Genomic DNA, 22187 nt, shown 5'->3' with positions numbered 1-22187 from the left:
CAGAGACAGTGGACAGACTTATCTTTCTTGCCTGCAACTTAAAGTAATGGCTTTGCTTGTCCAAATGACAATACTGACCAAATTGAGATTTATTTAGTTTGCTTTCTAATTTAAAATACAGTTTGAAACCGTCTGTACACAGTAGGCTATGTGTGCTAGCAGAGCTAGACTCCAGTCACGAGTCACGGTGCACGTGTACGGTGGTTTGTCCACCAAAAAAGCGCCAAAAGATAGAAAAGAAACGAGCAGAGCCAGAACTGTTTAACCCCCCTGGTGCCACAGCCAGCAGAGAAGCCGGTTTACTTTCGCTTTCAAACCAGCTGCAGCCTGAGAACTGGAGTGGCTAGATGCCGGCAACGACAAAGAATTGCTGCAAAATAAACATACATTTGTTGTTTAAATAATAATAATTAAAAAAAGAAAAATCTTTTTTTAATACTAATAAAAATATCGATAATTATCGATATCGAACGATATAAAAAATGTTATCGTGAGATATCGCGATACAATTTTTGGCCATATCGCCCAGCCCTACGGCAAATGCCAACAGGAGGGAGCACGAGGCTGGGAAGTTGCAGAGGAAAACAACAACACTCACCACTCTGCGCGCTCTGCTGCTGCTCTTCCTCGTCATTCCTTTGCCCTGCGCCAAATAATCCTGCAGTAGGTCTCCGATCTCCGACCCTCCTCCGTCGGCGCGCGGATAACCGTAGCCGTTCTGATGATTCACGGGATAGCCGTAGCCATCGTTGGGGCCATAGTTACAGCTGTTGCCACGGTGATTTGGCACGGCGCCAGTTTTCGGGTGGTCCTTGTTGTCGTTACCGTTGTTGCCATGGCATCCAGGCGCGTCGAAAACGCCGTGGCCGCGGTGCTCCGGGCCAAAGTCCGTCACTCCTCCTCCTCCGTTCTTCCTGTCGTCGATGGAGACGTCGTTCGCTCCTCCTCTACGGGCCTGGACTTCACTGTACAGCTAGGATATAAAGATACGAGGAAACATTAAACTACGTATAATAAAACATCACAGAACATACCAAATATTTAGGTAGATTTAGGCCTGCTTACATGTATGTATCATATCATTTACATTTAGCTGACGCTTTTATCCAAAGCGACTTACAAGTTCTGTACGACAAGTCATCAGGAAGGGCACAACTCTATCAGCTGAGCAACAATGTTCATCAAAGTGTTGAGTGCTACAGTGTAGGTTAGTTTATTAGGACAAGTGCATGACAGTAAGGTTAGTTAGGGTTAGATTTTTATTTTATTTTATTTGAATTTTTTTTCACATGTGGTGTTTGCAACGTGGTCGAGGCAGATCGCGCCCTACAACACGGACATTGTTTACAAAACAAACCGGTCGTATATTAATTACAAAGCGGTTGTGCAACCCGGATTATATTTATAATCGGAACATGCTAATTTTACTTTGAGTGGGCCATCACTGCCTTTTATGCTTTCATTAGTATCCACTTTCATATACTGTGTGTGTGTGTGTGTGTGTGTGTGTGTGTGTGTGTGTGTGTGTGTGTGTGTGTGTGTGTGTGTGTGCGCGTGCCAGCACGTCACGGTTTTTAATTAGCTTGTTAACATTTGTCTGGATCACTCCTCCAGCAGCGAGGCCATGAGGTCGAAATCAGGAGCTGCCAACAGTTTATTATAGGAAGCAACCACACACACACACACACACACACACCACTACACACCACTACACACTACTGGCACCAATTAAAACCATCTCTAGGGAATAGGGGCAGCCTTGATAATCTGATAACAAAACCATTAGACTGAAAGTGTCAGTGTTCACACAGTGTCACATTTACACGTCAAAAACATTTAAATATTTGAGTCTATTCCGACCCCACCTGGATCACTATACCGATCGTATTTCAGGCTATTCGGAAATGAGGTTGAATAATTTCCCACGAGGCTGAGCTCTCCTCGTCTAGCGGTAAAGAATTTGTTCTTATAATTGCTTGCCTGGATAAATAAAGGTTAAAAAAAATAAAAAAAAATAAACATGACTAGACTCAGATTGCTCTCATCCTGCGGCGATAAATACTTTCTACTTCAGACAGAGGAGGGACAGAGAGGGTGGGAATAGGGAGGTGTAGAGGTTACTTCCTGGTCTATAGGGAGGTGTAGAGGTTACTTCCTGGTCTATAGGGAGGTGTAGTGGTTACTTCCTGGTCTACAGGGAGGTGTGCGTCTATACTTTCCGTAGCCGCATTTCTGCAGGACGCTCTCTGATTGGCCACTGACTGACGCTCTCTGATTGGCCACTGACATGTTTGCCCAATCGCGTGACGAGCTGTGTCTTTGCCCATTTCCGCGTCGAACAGCCTGCAAACTACCTGGCGTTCTATCGCCATGCTCTAAGACAAACTCTAACCTTAACCAACTTCGAAAGAGTGCCTAAGCTTAACCGTCGAAAGAACTTGCCGTCACGCTCTAAGACAAACTCTAACCTTAACCTACTTCGAAAGAGTGCCTAAGCCTAACCAGTGTAGAAACTGAAGTCGGCCAATCAGAGAGCGTCCTGCAGAAATGCGGCTACGGAAAGTATAGACGCAGGAGGTGTAGTGGTTACTTCCTGGTCTATAGGGAGGTGTAGTGTTGGTTACGTCATTGTTGTTTTTCCGGCCGGTCCACTTCGCTTGATATTACAATGTATTTCCAATGGACGCATTTCTAAATCGTCTCGTTTAAAACAAATAAAGCATGAACATTGGCATGGTGTACCTTTCTGTATATATATATATAGCTATAGCTCAACATGAAACAATTCGCAATTAATCGTAAAATAATTACGTATAATTTTATTTCAACCAAAAATGCTTAAACAATAATGTCAGTGATAGAAGGGAACTCATTTTGTGCAAAAATGGAAAGCTTGCCAATGTTCATGAGGCAGAATTATTACAATAGCCGATAATACATTTTCCCAATGATAAATCCCTATAGGGGTGGACCGCGCGGGAAACTAAAGTGATGTCAGACCCTATAGGGAGGTGTAGTCTGACATCACTTAGGACCGCCCACGAGGTCCACCCGTTTAGGGATTTATCATTGGGAAAATGGATGGACCACATACCACTTTAACATAACCTTTAAAGGTCAATGGTTCAAAGGTTGAATGCTCCGAACCCGATGGAATACACAAACATCATGTAGAATGCATACTTTTACTTTCAATATCATTCAATATCAAACACTTAACTACTTAAGTAGAATTTTGAATGGAGGTCTTTTACTTTGACCAGAGTACTATTTTGTCTGGGTATTTCTACTTTTACTTAAGTAAAGGAACTGTGTACTTCCAGCACTGAGTACAGTGCAGATGAGAGCCCCAATTTCATGGAGGCACCGTAGCACTACTACAGTGACTTTTGTCCCACTGGCTTTCAACAGGAGAGGTGGTCTTTAACACTTTGTCTCAGTCGCAAAACATAGAAGAAAATCCAAGGCCAGTCTCTCTTGTCAAAAAAGAAAAAAAAAATGCCTTAAGCCACTAAAATAAATGCTGTTTATCTTTGGACACGATTCACCTATCGAGTTGGGTTTGATAGCGTAGCCCAGTTCTATCAGATGTGAATATTCACCTCCTCTATCTTTCATATGAATATTCACCTCCTCTATCTGTGATATGAACTCACCTCTATCTTTCATATGAATATTCACCTCCTCTATCTTTCATATGAATATTCACCTCCTCTATCTGTGATATGAACTCACCTCTATCTTTCATATGAATATTCACCTCCTCTGTCTTTGATGTGAATATTCACTTCCTGTGTCTTTCATATGAATATTCACCTCCTCTATCTTTCATATGCATATTCACCTCCTCTATCTTTCATATGAATATTCACCTCCTCTATCTTTCATATGAATATTCACCTCCTCTATCTTTCATATGAATATTCACCTCCTCTGTCTTTGATGTGAATATTCACCTCCCCTATCTTTCATATGAATATTCACCTCCTCTATCTTTCATATGAATATTCACCTCCTCTATCTTTCATATGAATATTCACCTCCTCTGTCTTTGATGTGAATATTCACCTCCCCTATCTTTCATATGAATATTCACCTCCTCTGTCTTTCATATGAATATTCACCTCCTCTGTCTTTCATATGAATATTCACCTCCTCTGTCTTTCATATGAATATTCACCTCCTCTATCTGTGATATGAATATTCACCTCCTCTATCTTTCATATGAATATTCACCTCCTCTATCTGTGATATGAACTCACCTCCTCTATCTGTGATATGAATTCACCTCCTCTATGTTTGATATGAACTCACCTCCTCTGTCTTTAATATGAATATGAATATTTAATATGAACTCACCTCCTCTGTCTTTAATATGAATATGAATATTTAATATGAACTCACCTCCTCTATCTTTCTCTGCATGTCCTGCAGCTGTTCCTCCCACTCCTGCATCTCTGAGTCAAAGCTGTCGTTGAGCTCTGGCCTCTCCTGCCCCCAGCCTCGCTGCAGATCCATGGCTGCCATTATAGGCCACGTGCGGCGGCACCCCCAAGGCTTGATTAAATAACTATGTCCCCTTTTCCCCCGTGTCGCTTTCCCGTCAGCGATCAACCGCGGGCCGCCGGTGAAGAAGGGATGAATGGGTCGGGAACTGAAACAACAACAACACAGTGTTCGGTCAGAGTTATACTACACACAACTATTATGCAGCTTAGTCGCAGGTTATGGATACGTCTCCTGTTAGCCGCGGCGTGGGGTGTTATATTATGCAATTCAGTTGCAAATAAGATCAGATATATCCCTTTATCGATCCCCTTGGGGAAATTCTGATGTCATAGCAGCATGGGGGAGGGGGGGGGGGGGGTACAGGTATGGGCAGGGTAATAGTAGAAATACATAAATATAGGCAATCAAATTTGATGTGTAAACGATAATAATTAACTCTGAATATAAAAAAAATATGAGAAAGTACAGTCTATAAGGTCTATTATCTATTCAAATACATATCATTTTTATATGAATACAATGTACACAAGAAGTATGCTTAAGTTAACACATTTAGAGGGTAATTAAATCACAACAGACTACAACTTTGTTATTATTAGGGATGTCCGATATTATCGGCCTACCGATATTATCGGCCGATATTGGCATTAAAATGTGATATCGGAAATTATCGGTTTTCAAATTATCATTATTATTATTATTTTTTTTTTAACATTTATTTAATCTTTATTTACCCAGGCAAGCAAGTAAGAACACATTCTGATTTAATTTATTGTCAAAAGTATGCATAATGTTGTTTTAATTCCATGACAAGAGATATGTAATGTTAATTACCTGAAATTATTCCGTTTTGGGGGGGGGGGGGGGGGGGGGGACCCTGCATATATTGGTATCGGTTGATATCGGTTGATATCGGTTGATATCGGTATCGGAAATTAAGAGTTGGACAATATCGGTATAGGTAAAAAAGCCAACATCGAACATCCCTAATACAATGTACACAAGAAGTATGCTTAAGTTAACACATTTAGAGGGAAATTAAATCACAACAGACTACAACTTTGTTATTATGAAACTAAATGTAAAATGTTGTAAAGGGGGCTACCCTGGGATGATGGCCCCTAGAATGTAATGTATCAACAAGCTGAATAAAATATCCAATACCGTCTCAATGCATCATGTAAAAAAAAAGTCATCTTCATCCAAATAATTCTCACTATTTATTTTAACTCAGGAGGTGAAGAAATGATTACCCCACTGTTTACCCTGCTATCCTTCACAAAGGTTAGTTATTTTAGTCAGCTACCTCAACATTCTTATCCAAAGCCTATTGCAATATGTCACGTGAGGACAGGAATGTATAGAGTCATGTGATAACATCAGTGCTTTTCTCACCTGGTCACTTTGACCCGTCCCGGCCCTGCTATACCCCCCCACTGTGGAACACGGAGAGAGGGGGCCCGTCCCGGCCCTATACCCACCCACTGTGGAACACGGAGAGAGGGGGCCCGTCCCGGCCCTATACCCCCCCACTGTGGAACATGGAGCGAGGGGGGAACGTCCCGGCCCTATACCCCCCCACTGTGGAACATGGAGCGAGGGGGAACGTCCCGGCCCTATACCCCCCCACTGTGGAACATGGAGCGAGGGGGGCCCGTCCCGGCCCTATACCCCCCCACTGTGGAACATGGAGCGAGGGGGGCCCGTCCCGGCCCTATACCCCCCCACTGTGGAACACGGAGAGAGGGGGCCCGTCCCGGCCCTATACCCACCCACTGTGGAACATGGAGAGAGGGGGATGACCGGTGCGGTGCGCACATGGGTGGCCGCATGCCCCGAAATGTGACCCAACGGAGCAAGCATTCCCCATTTTTCAAAAGAGGGGTCGAACGTCAAAAAGGCCCTCCTCCGAATGCCACAGTGTCATCTTTCTCAGATGCATTCGTGTTGTTACCCCGTAAAGAAGACACACTTCCTTTGCGTCCCCTGGCTCATCATAAAGGCCACTGCTCCACTAACTGTTATGGGTTCCAAACCAATCTTGGATCCAGTAAACAGTTGCCTACACACTGACTGACTCACCATTGCATCATGTTTTGGTATTATATATATATATATAGACACATAACACCGGATGAGAACACTAAGTACTGGTTCCACTGAGCTTACGGTGAGCAAATCAACTATTAATAATAATTCAAACGGGAGTTGCTTTTTTTTTTGCCATCAAGAAATAGGAAAGTACTATATTTATAAACTTGTAACTATATGTGTCGTAATTTAAAGTAGTTGTTTGTGTGTGTAAGGGACTGCGGTTATGAGAGAGAGAGAGAGAAAGAGAGAGAGAGAGAGAGAGAGAGAATATACCAACAAATTCACGCTGGATATTAATTGAACAATTCCCACAGATAGATATGGTTATTAGAGATGGTTATACGTCATCAGGCTAAAGTTAAACAACACGTATGCTAGTTTTGCAATTTACTCCTTATAATAATTATAATTTCTTTTAACATATCATGATCACAATAAATCGACTACAGTATATATAGTATTGGAAACACGCATATGTACATAATTAGACTAGTTCGTATTTATTTATAGGATAACAATTAAGAAAACATCTCTACACTTGCATTGATTGATTGATTGATTGAAAACTTTATTAACAGATTGCAGAATGGGTACAGTACAGTAGCTCAATACACACAATTGTTAAGGGGATGCAGACCAGAGAAAGACTTTCGTCTTGTTTACATCAGGGTCCCCCATTTTCACCCTTTCATCATGAGCCCTTACCTTGCAAATCTTTTTTATTCGTGCCGAGTTTTAGTAATGCAACGACGCGCCCAGGTATTCCTTATAGTCTAACGGTCTTCCCGTGCTGTGAATCTCTTGGCTCGGATGTGCGATGTGCGTTCCGGCCAGCAGTCCCTCTCCTCTCCTCTCCAAACAGCTCCAAACGCGTGTCCTCGTTGTGAAATCCCCCCCCCCCCCCCGCTGGATCCTCCTCCCCGGTTTGACTCTGTTGTTACGTAAAAGTCCCGCGGATTGGATTTAAAGAGACCCTTCCCCGTCCCGCCCCTCTATAGCTGGGTTAAATTGGGAGCAGGTGCCTAGACGAGTGAGGGGGTAAACAACCTCTCCTCCGGCGGGGGGTAGACCAGCCTTTATAGTGCGCGTCAGTATTTACGCGGCGACGTCGATGGAGCCAGGATCAAATATCATAATGTTAAATTTATTCCAGCATCTGGGGTCTCGATGGGACAACTGTCTACTCGTCACACATAATCCATGTCTATAATTACAGGGCTAACGGAGTGAGTGGAACGTGTTTGCACACACAGTAGCTATTTCAGTTGCTGCAGCTCTCGGCCAATGGGCTCCTCTGTTGCTACTCTCCTTTGGGATGCTTGGGGCAGATTTTGTCTTGTGACCGCGAGGACCGAGCGAGATGCCAAATAGTTATAGGCGACACTGTGAATAATAACGTGTCGCTGTCAATAATATCTTTATTTAAGGTCGCCCCATGAAAAGGGCTGCCAAACAGATGTCTGGGTTTATTTCATTTATCTAGTCTTTATTTTACGAGGTTGTCCCATTGAGATTTTCCAGAACATGGCAGCAGAGGTTATAATAACACAATGAACACATGTATGGAAACAGACTATACAATAGAAATACAAAGTGGTAAAATATATAGCAAAAAAAAGTCATCAATCGAGTCACAATAAGGATCGGAAACAGCTGCATACATCTTGTTTATGATCGCTGATGATGATTTGTTTGAACTGATTTAACCCTTTCACTACCACACTGCCGAAGGGTTAACCCCTTTCACTGCGACAATGCAGAAGGTTAACCCTTTCACTGCCACACGAATAAATGGTTAACCCTTTCACTGCGACAATACAGACGGTTAACCCTTTCACTGCCACACGACAAAGGGTTAACCCTTTCACTAACACACTGCAGGAGGTTAACCCCGTTCACTACCACACTACAGAAGGTTAACCCTTTCACTACCACTACATAATGTTAACCCTTTCACTACCACACTACAGAAGGTTAACCCTTTCACTACCACACTACAGAAGGTTAACCCTTTCACCACCACACTACAGAGTTAACACTAGAACAGCCATGGAGAAAATGTCACTGATTGAATAAACACCTTTTTCACCAAAGACAGCTCTGACTCTATAGGGACTTGCAGAACACAGGGCTGTGATCTTAGTTTATAGACATTGGTGGATATCTGTAGAGTGCGGTCAAGTATAAGAGGGCAGTTTACCAATGATGGCTTTATAAATAAAAATGTACCAGTCATCAATATTCTGGTGGCTAATGAGTTCCAGTGTAGTTTCTGATACGTGCGAGATTAGTCCCTAATTAAGTAAGTCAAGTTTATTTATATAGCACTTTTCACAGAGATAACTCACAAGGTGCTTTACATACAGCAGACATAAAATATAAAAATAAAAAGCAAGAACCATTCAAGAGATAAGAGACAGAACAAAAACACAATGCATCACAAAGAAAAAAAAATAATAATAAAAAAGACATATTTTATACCTGGAGGATAAGCTCAAACATTACCCAAAGGCCTGTTTAAACAGTAATGTTTTTAGCTGATTTTTAAAAATGTCAACAGACGCTGCAGCTCTTAGGCCACGAGGAAGGGCCTTCCAGAGTCTAGGCGCTACAGACTGAAAGGCTCTGTCACCTTTGGTGATCAACCTGGTGCGCGGAGTGACCAACAGATCCTGGTCAGCTGTCCTCAGGGTAAATATTCGGGTGCCTAAAGGTATATAAAGCTGAGTGGTGAAGTGAATCAAGAGATTAGTCCCTAAAACGTATAAAGCTGAGTGGTGAAGTGAATCAAGAGATTAGTCCCTAAAGGTATATAAAGCTGAGTGGTGAAGTGAATCAAGAGATTAGTCCCTAAAGGTATATAAAGCTGAGTGGTGAAGTGAATCAAGAGATTAGTCCCTAAAGGTATATAAAGCTGAGTGGTGAAGTGAATCAAGAGATTAGTCCTAAAACGTATAAAGCTGAGTGGTGAAGTGAATCAAGAGATTAGTCCTAAAACGTATAAAGCTGAGTGGTGAAGTGAATCAAGAGATTAGTCCCTAAAACGTATAAAGCTGAGTGGTGAAGTGAATCAAGAGATTAGTCCCTAAAGGTATATAAAGCTGAGTGGTGAAGTGAATCAAGAGATTAGTCCTAAAACGTATAAAGCTGAGTGGTGAAGTGAATCAAGAGATTAGTCCTAAAACGTATAAAGCTGAGTGGTGAAGTGAATCAAGAGATTAGTCCCTAAAGGTATAAAGCTGAGTGGTGAAGTGAATCAAGAGATTAGTCCTAAAACGTATAAAGCTGAGTGGTGAAGTGAATCAAGAGATTAGTCCTAAAACGTATAAAGCTGAGTGGTGAAGTGAATCAAGAGATTAGTCCCTAAAGGTATATAAAGCTGAGTGGTGAAGTGAATCAAGAGATTAGTCCCTAAAGGTATATAAAGCTGAGTGGTGAAGTGAATCAAGAGATTAGTCCTAAAACGTATAAAGCTGAGTGGTGAAGTGAATCAAGAGATTAGTCCTAAAACGTATAAAGCTGAGTGGTGAAGTGAATCAAGAGATTAGTCCCTAAAGGTATATAAAGCTGAGTGGTGAAGTGAATCAAGAGATTAGTCCCTAAAGGTATATAAAGCTGAGTGGTGAAGTGAATCAAGAGATTAGTCCCTAAAACGTATAAAGCTGAGTGGTGAAGTGAATCAAGAGATTAGTCCCTAAAACGTATAAAGCTGAGTGGTGAAGTGAATCAAGAGATTAGTCCTAAAACGTATATAAAGCTGAGTGGTGAAGTGAATCAAGAGATTAGTCCTAAAACGTATAAAGCTGAGTGGTGAAGTGAATCAAGAGATTAGTCCCTAAAGGTATATAAAGCTGAGTGGTGAAGTGAATCAAGAGATTAGTCCCTAAAACGTATAAAGCTGAGTGGTGAAGTGAATCAAGAGATTAGTCCTAAAACGTATAAAGCTGAGTGGTGAAGTGAATCAAGAGATTAGTCCTAAAACGTATATAAAGCTGAGTGGTGAAGTGAATCAAGAGATTAGTCCCTAAAACGTATAAAGCTGAGTGGTGAAGTGAATCAAGAGATTAGTCCTAAAACGTATATAAAGCTGAGTGGTGAAGTGAATCAAGAGATTAGTCCTAAAACGTATAAAGCTGAGTGGTGAAGTGAATCAAGAGATTAGTCCCTAAAGGTATATAAAGCTGAGTGGTGAAGTGAATCAAGAGATTAGTCCCTAAAACGTATAAAGCTGAGTGGTGAAGTGAATCAAGAGATTAGTCCTAAAACGTATAAAGCTGAGTGGTGAAGTGAATCAAGAGATTAGTCCTAAAACGTATAAAGCTGAGTGGTGAAGTGAATCAAGAGATTAGTCCTAAAACGTATATAAAGCTGAGTGGTGAAGTGAATCAAGAGATTAGTCCCTAAAGGTATAAAGCTGAGTGGTGAAGTGAATCAAGAGATTAGTCCTAAAACGTATAAAGCTGAGTGGTGAAGTGAATCAAGAGATTAGTCCTAAAACGTATAAAGCTGAGTGGTGAAGTGAATCAAGAGATTAGTCCCTAAAGGTATATAAAGCTGAGTGGTGAAGTGAATCAAGAGATTAGTCCCTAAAGGTATATAAAGCTGAGTGGTGAAGTGAATCAAGAGATTAGTCCCTAAAGGTATATAAAGCTGAGTGGTGAAGTGAATCAAGAGATTAGTCCCTAAACGTATAAAGCTGAGTGGTGAAGTGAATCAAGAGATTAGTCCTAAAACGTATAAAGCTGAGTGGTGAAGTGAATCAAGAGATTAGTCCTAAAACGTATAAAGCTGAGTGGTGAAGTGAATCAAGATATTAGTCCCTAAAGGTATATAAAGCTGAGTGGTGAAGTGAATCAAGAGATTAGTCCCTAAAGGTATATAAAGCTGAGTGGTGAAGTGAATCAAGAGATTAGTCCCTAAAACGTATAAAGCTGAGTGGTGAAGTGAATCAAGAGATTAGTCCTAAAACGTATAAAGCTGAGTGGTGAAGTGAATCAAGAGATTAGTCCTAAAACGTATAACGCTGAGTGGTGAAGTGAATGTTTGGAATGTGGTCAGAAGTGCTCTTTGAAGTGATGGTCCTTATATTCCAACCAGACTCCCAGGTACCTATAGCTTGTAATGTGTTCAACATGTGTGTTATTCATGATCAATATGTGTGTTATTCATGATCAATATGTGTGTTATTCATGATCAATGTGTGTTATTCATGTTCAATACGTGTGTTATTCTGTAACATGTTCAATATGTGTGTTATTCATGTTCAATATGTGTGTTATTCATGATCAATATGTGTGTTATTCATGATCAATATGTCTGTTATTCGCTGCTGTAAAGGGCTGAGTTGTTGGGCTGCTACGGTAACAGCAACAGAGAAACAAAAGAGGACTCTTGTGTCCATCATCAAGGTGATTTATGTGAAATAAATAGTGATGAGGACATTGGCATGCGTTTTTAATTATTCATCGATCACAAATTTGTACAATGTTTTAACCCTTTCACTACCACTACAGAAGGTTTCACGTTGACATTCTCTAGTGTGGTAGTGAAAGGGTTAACCATCTTGGTAGTGTGGTAGTGAAAGGGTTAACGCCATTAGGAAGCTCACTTCTTTGCCCAGTAACCTAAATACTTGTCTACACGCAAAAACGCAAAAAAAGGCATCGGATATACTGCAAACAAATTTTAATATCTCCGTGAAGGAAACCAACAAAACGTGTGAATTCTCAGACTAAAGAAAGCTGAACTTGAAAACAGCTGACCGTGTTATTGACTCATGCTCACACCGCGGCGATGTGCGGGAGACAGTTGTCACCAGTCAACTGTCACGCCATCAATTATGGTACGTCCGTCCAGGTCTCGTCAGGGCAAGGCTGGGCTATATGCCAGGCTCCTGACAAGATATAACCCTTGGTGCTTGAGAAAAGCTCCAGTAATCCAGACTTTCCGGGGCCCCCAGTTCAGACTACCCCCCCCCCCCCCCCGTTCAGTTTGGGAGCGAATCCTCATCTCCATCCCACCCACTTGCTCCCCCCCCCCCCCCCCCCCCCCCCCCTAATAACATTAGGAGCTGATTATAGCGGTGTGTGCTTTGAAAACGGAGGTTATCCTATAACTGTAGTTACATGAGTCTTTGGGAGCGTTCTGCTCCCTTATGACACGGGATATCCCGTAAGGGCCCGCGTCCACCTAGCGCATATTTCTCCGTGAAACATGCTGGGAGTGCGCCGGCAGCGCTGGCATGCAGCGCATCTTGTAGATGACAGAGAGAAATCTACAGCCATGCCGCGGTTTTGCACATATTATAGCATATTTGAATAACTTTATTGTATATTAATTATATATATAGTTATTGCCTGACACCACAGTTCGCCCTTTGCTTTTTATTAGCTTTTTAGTAGTGTATTCGTGTAGTTATTATTATTAGTTTTGTCGCGAATCTCAATGGTCTGTGGGAGACAGCCAGACAGGCAGGCAGCTCCGGTGTCAGGTTACAAACAGAGTGGTAGATGAATGGCTGTGATTGGTTGTCTGAAAATGAGCCCAGCGCATCGCTCTGAAAGTTCCGAAAGTTTCAACTTTCGTCCGCACAAAAAAGCTGAGAAAAGAAGCCGACGGCAGCGCACTTCCTAGAGGCGGCCGCATGCGGCCGCATGCGCTCCCTCCCCATTGGAATACATTGAAAACAGATGCGTGCGGTCAGAAATATGCGCCAAGTGGACGCGGGCCCTAAGGGAGCAGAACGTGACCAAAGACGAAATGTAACTATTCTTACATCGTTGAGATGAAAGCAGTGTAGCGAAATATCCATGGGTATCTGGTAGGTCTGTGAAAGAGAATAATAATTCACGACTAGGGATGGGAATTGATAAGATTGTATCGATACGATTCCATTATCGATTCTGCTTATCGATCCGATTCTTTATCGATTCCCTTGTCGATTCCTGAATTTTTTTTTTATTCTTGAACTAATTTCATCTATTGAATAACGACCTGTTGAATGTAACTACAGTTCAATATCTTAAACTAATTTAATCTATTGAACCGTAGTTGCATTCAACAGGTCGTTATTCCTCTGATTTCTCTGTCTCTGGTCTTTCAGAACACCAGCGCGTGCACACACACACACACACAAACACACAGAGCTCCCTCCCCTGTCCTGTAAGGTATTGGCTCGTGTTGCTACACAGACATGTTTGTATGTTGCACGGTACTTCCTGTAAACAAACAGTCAACGTGATCACACGCTCTCCGTCTCTTATTATATGTGAACTAAAGAGTACAAGGTTTACACAACAGCCCCCACACCCTTTTTTATTTTATTTGTACCTGTACTACCTGCTGTCAGCTGTTATCTCTCTCTGTGAGCTTGATTAGCTAGCATTAGCTAGCGTTAGCTCCGCGGCTAATCTTAGGTTACCCTGAATTAAATCAATGACTAGGTTCTAAAACATTGGAGTAGTTTTCACTGCACATAGAAGCAGTCAAACAGCGGGAGCATTTCGGGAGCATATGACCAAAACTCAGGCAATTTCGAGCCCTTAAGGAATCAAATAGTCTGCCATGGCTACATGCGTGGCGCTAACGTTATGCGCAACTGTAGGAAAAACCTGGCATCGATAAGAGGAATCGATAGTCACGGAGGCATGCGATTCCAGGAATCGGACAATTAGGAACCGGCTCCCAACGGGAACCGGTTTTCGATTCCCATCCCTATTCACGACTCCTCCGATACAGAGTTACAAAATATGGTATTTTTAGTAGCTATAGCACGGGATAAAGTTGTGACATGTACTGCTTGAATTTCTGCCATTGCAAGGAGACTACTTTGGATGACATCAAGTACAGCTTGGCCCCTAGCCCTAAGGAGGAGGAGGGGGGGTGTGCACCCCAGCTCTGATTCCCAACCACCGAAGTTGAACCATGAGGATATTGTTTACAACTTACCTTCCCAAGGCATCGGACGTCAACAGCAACATGTTACGGGGTAGTAGAGACTCCAGGGTTGTGTTGAAGACCTATAGCTGTACTGTTGCACTGCAGGGCGAGTGGTGGCATTTCCTGTGCTTTTGGTAACCTTGGCAACAAATGTGTGTGTGTGTGTGGGGGGTGGGGGGGGGTTAAAAAAATAATCAACAGAGCGAAACAAACAAAGGATGACGCTAAAAGAAGGGAGGTGTAAAATCACAGAACGAAGAAGAGGGTGAAGAGGAAGACGAGCTTAAAGATGGTGGCGTAGGAGAGGGATGAGAACAGGACAAGGATGAGGATGAGTAAAATGATAGGCTGGAACATCTGGGTGGAGGAAGAGAAGAGGAAGGACAGACGGAGGGGTAAGCGAGGAAAGAAAGATACAGAATTACCGTTAGACTGATCAAGATGTCTTATATTCCAGACATGCCATCGTTAAAACATACTGTATGCATGTAAACAAGCAAAAGCACATACACAGGTAGGCACACACATACTCTCAAAAGCAACAGCCAAAATCAAAGACCCTTCTGATTGGAATGACCTACCTGCAAATACTAAAATAAATATTAAAATTCTTTTTATTTATAAAAAAATTCGCTGTCTTCTTACTATCAATGTTTTTGTCATCAATTCTGTCTTTAATTCTTCTTGTGTCGTTTTCAAATCGTTCAGTTCTGTCTTAAGATTGCGTATCTCTCTGCTAATGTTGGCTAGTCCCTCTTGAATTGTTTCAGTTGTGTTTTCACCGTCGCCATCTTCATCCTCGTTAGCTAGCCTTACTTCGTCCATCTCGCCGTTTTCGTCATTGTTCTCCTGTTTTTTACGATTCCTTTGACTCTTTCGACTCATTGTTTATGTCCTCTCACTCATTTCAGAGTATTTCATTATTGTTTTAGCTTTTCTTCTGAATTTGGAGAGGTTATTTTAATTGACCGTCGGGAGCTATAACTTCAAGCAGCCATCTCGTTTGCCTCTCTCTACGGAAGCCTTCCAAAGTACATGTTTTTAGTTTATCATTTATATACTGCATACTAGCATGACTGATCTCTTCCGAAGTAACGATCCATTCCTATCCTTGCTTGATTTGTGTTTTGTTGTGTTGTTGTGTTGTGCTTTCCTCCGACACATGTGCAGCCAGCCGGCAGCCAGCCTGGCAGCGCAGACTCTCACTGGGAGAGTGTAACGTGTGGAAGGTCACACTACCTCCCTCCAGATCCTTCCCTCGCTGTGCAGGCGCCCCGACCGAACTGTAGGAGTTGCTGTTTACAATGACCAGGACCCACCCACCAGCTTTCCCACCCCTAACACTGCCAATTGTGTTAGTATGAGCGACCAGCCAAGCTGGTAGCAATGCCGAGAGCTGGGCTCAGACCCAGCGTCTCCTGCGTTGGTGGCGAGTGCCTTGCCCACTACACCACCTAGCCGCCGTTTGTTTGTTTTTTGAAAATGTGCAGACATTGTATTGTGTTAGGAGCCCCTTGAACACCATATGCTACATCTCAAGGGGTTATTCCCAATAAAGAATTTCAATATATATATATACACACATAATATCACCGATAGGGCTATTATTTTTCTCATATTTCTACATTCAGAGTTAATTATATACTGTAGTTTACACTGTTTATTTTTCTCATATTTCTACATTCAGATCTAATTGTATTGCCTATATTTATATCTTTCTACTATTACCCTGCCCATACCTGTACCTCCCCTCCCCCCTCATGCTGCTATGATGCCCAAATTTCCCCCAAGGGGATCAATAAAGGTTATTTGATCTAATCTTAAACACACAACACACCTAGAACCAATGCTTTAAAGCGGTCTTTTATGTATAGGTGGTTAACACGCCTACCTAGTTATCTCTACACTTTTAGTAAATTGATTTTAAAAAATAAACTCAAATCACACTTTCAGCTGTTGCCTTAATGTGTGTATTGCATTTGTGTATGGGTTTTTGCCTATTAGCCTACAAGTTCTCATTTTGTATCTTTAAAAATGGGTATTTATATGTTTTAGTTAATTGCTTTGTTTTCTATTTCTATCTATAGCATCTGTGAAAGTAGCTTACTTGCTGTATACTAAATCCTTGTTTTTATCTTTTGTATCGATCTATGCATTAACTGTTTTATGTATTATGTTGTGTGGACCCCAGGAAGACTAGCTGGGAGCCACGGCACCAGCTAATGGGGATCCTTAATAAAAACAAAAAACAAAAAACACACACACACACACACACACACACACACACACACACACACACAGACAGCACGGCCGGCTCTGCTGCCAGAACCATCATTGTCAGAACTCGGGACTTGAGAACTAGAGACTCATATCACTGGACTATCTTGTATTTGTACTTTTTTATATTATATTTAGGGATGCTCGATATTGGCTTTTTTTTACCAATACCGATATTGTCCAACTCTTAATTTACGATACCGATATCAACCGATACCGATAATATGCAGGCCCCCTCCCCCCAAAAAACTGAATAATTTCAGGTCATTAACATTACATATCTCTTGTTGTGGAATTAACACAACATTATGCATACTTTTGACAATAAATAAAATCAGAATTTGTTCTTACTTGCTTGCCTGGGTAAATAAAGGTTATAGAAATAAAATTTAAAAATTTAAAAAACTTTTTTTTTCTTTTTGAAAACCGATAATGATATTTTCCGATATCACATTTGAATGCCAATATCGGCCGATAATATCGGTAGGCCGATAATATCGGACATCCCTAATTATATTGTATTTGTATTTATATTTGATATTTGATATTGTATCTATAGTGTATATAACGTCACGGTGACCAAATGCAAAGGATTCTATCACATTTTCATAACAATAGCGAATATAACTTACCCTGCGCCGTTTTCATTGAGGTTTCTTACAAATTAACGATGTTTTATTTGTCCTTTATATGCGGATAACATTTAAAATCTTAAATTGTACCATTATGTTTCCCTTTAGACAACAAACATAATGCTAATGATGCACTTTTGTTAAGATAATTAGGTGACCATTCTCGGTCACTGTACTGAGGTCGCATTAATAGTTTAACACTCCCGTGTTCAGATCGCGTTTTCCTCACCTTTAATCCGGTGCCGACCTGTGAACTAAGGTGCCAAAGGTCTTGGGACTTGTAGTCATTTTGTTTTGACATACCATTTTCACCTTCTAAACCAATGCTGCCATCTACTGACAACAGAAAGATAGTGCACATAACGTTAGACCCCCGTCGCCCCAAACACATTCTAGAGATTCCCACTTCTTACTGGTAACATACGTTCATATCTAATAGTCTTTAGATGACTAAATATAGATGAATACTCGTGGAATTTGATATATATATACTCTAAAATAAGTATTATTTCACATCACCTACCTTTCGACGTCAAAATCCGACTGGGCTTTGAGTAAAGCCCCAGAATGCCACGCAAAAGGGGGCGTGGCCGAATTTGGATAGGTTGGTTCTGAGTGGACGGTAGTGGCTTACGTTCAGTTAGATACTGGACTGTATAGGACTGTGAAGCTCTGTATCCCCCCCCCCTGTACCCCCCCCCCCACATGCTGCTTTGACACCCAAATTTCCCCAAGGGAATTAATAAAGGATCATCTTATCTTATTTTATCTTATAAAGGAATATTCTATCTTATCTGATCTAATCTTAAACACACACACACACACACACACACACACACACACACACACACACACACACACACACACACACACACACACACACACACACACACACACACACACACACACACACACACACACACACACACACACACACACACACACACACACACACACACACACACACACACACACACACACACACACACACACACACACACACACAGCATCGCTCGCTCGCTCACCGACAGCGGCTCCTCGCTCTCCCGCTCCTCCAGCCTGGGCAGCTCCAGCTTGTCTATAAAGGCCTGCAGCTCTTTGCGGAAGGCTTTCATCTGGGCGCTGATGCGGTACAGCAGCTCGTGCTCCCTGACCATGCCCCCCCCCTCCTCGTCTCCCCCTCCCCCCCCGTCCTCTCCTCCTCCTCGGCCGAACATCCGGTCGCCGTTGGAGACGACGTAGACCCGCGGCGCCTCCGCGATGATGGCGGCCGTGTCGGCGATGAGCCGGTCGACGGTCCTCACCAGCCGCTCCGCCTCCAGCCGGATGTCCATCATCTGCTGCCGGTCGCGCGGCATGCCGCCACCCCCACCGCAGCGGCCGCCGCTTCCCCCGGGACCCAGGAACCGCGCCATGGCGGAGGAGGAGCAGGCGGCGGGGGAGGAGGAGCAGGAGGATGAGGAGGCGGCGCCCTCGGGGCCCCCGGTGGGAGTGTAGAGGGAGCGGGTGGGGGTCAGGCAGCGGCTGCCACCACTGGTGTTCCGGACCTCGTCCGAGTCGCTCTCCCCGCCCACGGGGCCCTCGCGCTTGCGGTGCGGCGGCAGCAGACGCAGGGAGGCGGAGTCGTCGTCGTTGCTCTCGCGCCGCCCCCCGCCGCCGCTGCCGCCGGCGTCGCTCTCCGCGTCGCTGTCCCGCGGGCTGGACCTCAGGGAGAGGTGGGAGGCCAGGTCGTAGCGCTGCATGTTGGAGAGCAGCACGCGGTTCTCGTACTGCAGCTGCATCACCTGCAGCGAGAGTGAGAGAGTGGTGAGCATAAAATTAAATAAAATAAAACACTTGAAGTGACCCCACGCTGGCTATTCTACCTGTCTACATAGCTAGTAGCCTACACTGTGATAGCCTATCGCATTTCGAGCACTGGTTATCCGGATTTGGTAATCCTGAAAAGTTTGTATCCGGATCAGAGTAATCCAATCCAAAAACGGCACAAAAATAAACTGGATTACGTGATCCTGGATAGCAAAACATAGGATCAGTTTTATCCAGATTAAACCTTTTGAACAACTGGGCCCTGGTTCTCAAATCTATATTATATTCACCTTAAAGGAACCCTGGAGTTAGACAATCGCTCTGTGCAACCATGCATTAGGCTTAGGGAACAGCCTAGCTTAGGCCCTACATGTCCACACGAACGCAGGGTTTTATGTAAGTAGATATATACTTGAATTTTTTTTGCCACAACAATGTGGAAAACCCTATCAACAGCCGTAAAAAAAATGTGAATCCCTACCCACATTCAAAACCGCTCTTAAAGTGCACCTACGGGAGGCTGCAATTCGAAACTGGCCACCGTAAATGTCCAACCCCCCCCACCCCCACCCCCTCCTAATAGTCAGCCTCCTCCCCACCGTATGTATATATTTTCTCCCACCCACCTCCTCCTAATGTACAGTCTCCTCCCCATCATATGTATATATTTACTGTTAGGATCTCTGGGTAACAGTACTGTATATTTGCATATCGTATTTGTCACAAATGTAAAAGTACTGGGCGTCCCAGTGGCGAACCACATAGCGCGCTCAGCCGCGACACGGCCGACCCGGGTTCGACTCCCGAACGCGTCGTTATTTGCCGAATGTCTTCCCCCCACTCTGTCTCCCATTCCTCCTCTGTCTCTCTCTACTGGACTGCCCAGTAGAATAAATAAAGCGATAAAACGCCAAAAAATATATAAAAAAAAAAAAATTTAAAAGTACTATATACCTGTATGTCATGCATCAGTTTTGTAAATGTCATGATGTCATGTATGTTGTGTATGTCAGAAATGTCGCTATGAATTGAAAATGGGGGACCCTGATGTAAACAAGACAAACGTCTTTCTCTGGTCTGCATCCCCTTGTGTATTGAGCCGTACTGTATTGTACCCATTCTGCAATCTGTTAAATACATTTCTCATTCATTCATTCATTCATACGGCCATCCCATCCATCGGCATCGCACAGACAGGAGAAAGTGAAACACTGGCAACCATGACTGTGGTAAGTTTTCAGTTATGTTTTTAGATGGAAGGCTGTATTCCATCTGTCTAACGTTAGCGAATATTGTGAGATTGATGAATAGGACGTAACTTTGCTGGACTATGCTAGTATAATCCTCAGCGGTCCCTGCATCCCATTAAATGATTGCTACGTTCGTTTGCTGACTGGCGTTACATGATGTAACACAAAGAATTAGACTAACATTAGGCTACTCGTAAATTGGATAACCTATTTTGTTTACTCAGAAGTTTAGGTTATATGAACAGGTCTATGACCAAAGAAAAGAGCATAAAAGTGTCTTCACAGTTTCTATAGTTACAACAGGGCTTTTGAAGTGATGCGTGAAATCACTGCGCCCAGGCAGCAGCGGTTCGGCAAAAGATAGTTCCGAGTATATATCTGCTTAGAAAATGAAAATGTCTATTTTTAATGTAACATTTATTTTTATTTCTCCACGTGGTAAATACACAGGTCACAACATGTTTACAGGAACATTTTGGAGTTGTATTTGGAGTGTATTTCATGACTGTTGGGAACTAGGCTACACTGGCACACCTACTTCCAGTGAATGACGCTACGCTAGGCTAACGGTGCGGCTGTTCCCTAAGCCTAATGCATGCACAGAGAAGAAAAGAGTATGCATCTGCTTGGCTGCTTTTTTATATAAATGGCTGCTTTTTTATATAGCGCTTTTATCCAAAGTGCTTTACAATTTGTTACTCACATTTTTACCCATTCACTCACACATTCACACACCGACGGCGGAGGCAACCATGCAAGGTGCCAACCTGCTCATCGGGAGCAATTAGGGGTTAAGTGTCTTGCTCAAGGACACATCAACACGCAGCCCGGGAGGAGCGGGAATCGAACCGGGAACCTCCGGATTGCCAGACGACTGCTCTACCCCCGGAGCCACTGTCGCCCCTCGCTTGTCTAACTCCAGGGTAGATGGCAAATAAGAAAATTTCCCAAAAAGTTGGCGTGTTCCTTTAAAGGCACAATCCGTGGTTGCAGTATGGCGCCCTCTGTTGAAACACTGTTGGCTTTGTTTACATAGTGATTTAATGAACAGTGTTTCACTGTGAAATGTATCATCTGAGCCTTTAATACAAGGACTGACAGCACGCTGACGGCGCATAATCATTAGTTCCACACGACGTTAGTGGGTGTAAAAGGTTAGTTTACATGGATAATGTTTGTAAACACTGCAGTGAAACAGACGCAGGTTTTGAATTATGACTGAGTTGTGAAACAGCTTTACGTTCCAGCTACAAGTCAAACTCTTCAAATACTTTTTTCTGTGAATATATCAAGAGGATGATTAGATGGTCAAACTAAATCTGGATTGTATCTTTTAACCCTTTCACTACCACAGTACAGAAGGTTAACCTTTCACTACCACACTACAGACTATTTTATTCCATTATTATTTGTATTTTTTTGCACAATCGAAGCGGGCATGGCCATCTTCATTTCACTATATGTCTTGGGTCTGTATGTGATGAATAAACCTCTTGAATCTTTAATCAAACGGTTAACCCTTTCACTACCACACTACAGAAGGTTAACCATTTCACTACCACACTACAGAAGGTTAACATTTCACTACCACACTACATAAGGTTAACCCTTTCACTACCACACTACAGAAGGTTAACCCTTTCACTACCACACCACAGACTGTTAGTGTGGTTGTGAA

General features: G+C 42.8%; 1 protein-coding gene across 1 annotated transcript in view; it reads right to left on the bottom strand.

The window, feature by feature from the left end:
- Positions 1-14787: 14787 nt before the first annotated feature.
- Positions 14788-22187, bottom strand: part of LOC311241737 (microtubule cross-linking factor 3-like) — a gene marked incomplete at both ends in the record, with an annotated part of 52153 nt that continues 44753 nt past the window's right edge. Inside the window, 2 exons of the mRNA XM_084330630.1 lie at positions 14788-14898; positions 18476-19234. Of these exons, the coding sequence (XP_084186756.1) occupies positions 14788-14898; positions 18476-19234 (870 nt within the window). The remainder of the gene's footprint in view (positions 14899-18475; positions 19235-22187) is intronic.

Source organism: Notolepis coatsorum (assembly GCF_963971535.1).
Source record: "Notolepis coatsorum genome assembly, chromosome: 15".
In the NCBI taxonomy this organism is placed as follows: domain Eukaryota; kingdom Metazoa; phylum Chordata; class Actinopteri; order Aulopiformes; family Paralepididae; genus Notolepis; species Notolepis coatsorum.
Note: the sequence above shows the minus strand (reverse complement) of the source record. Positions and strands in the feature narration are given on the sequence as shown.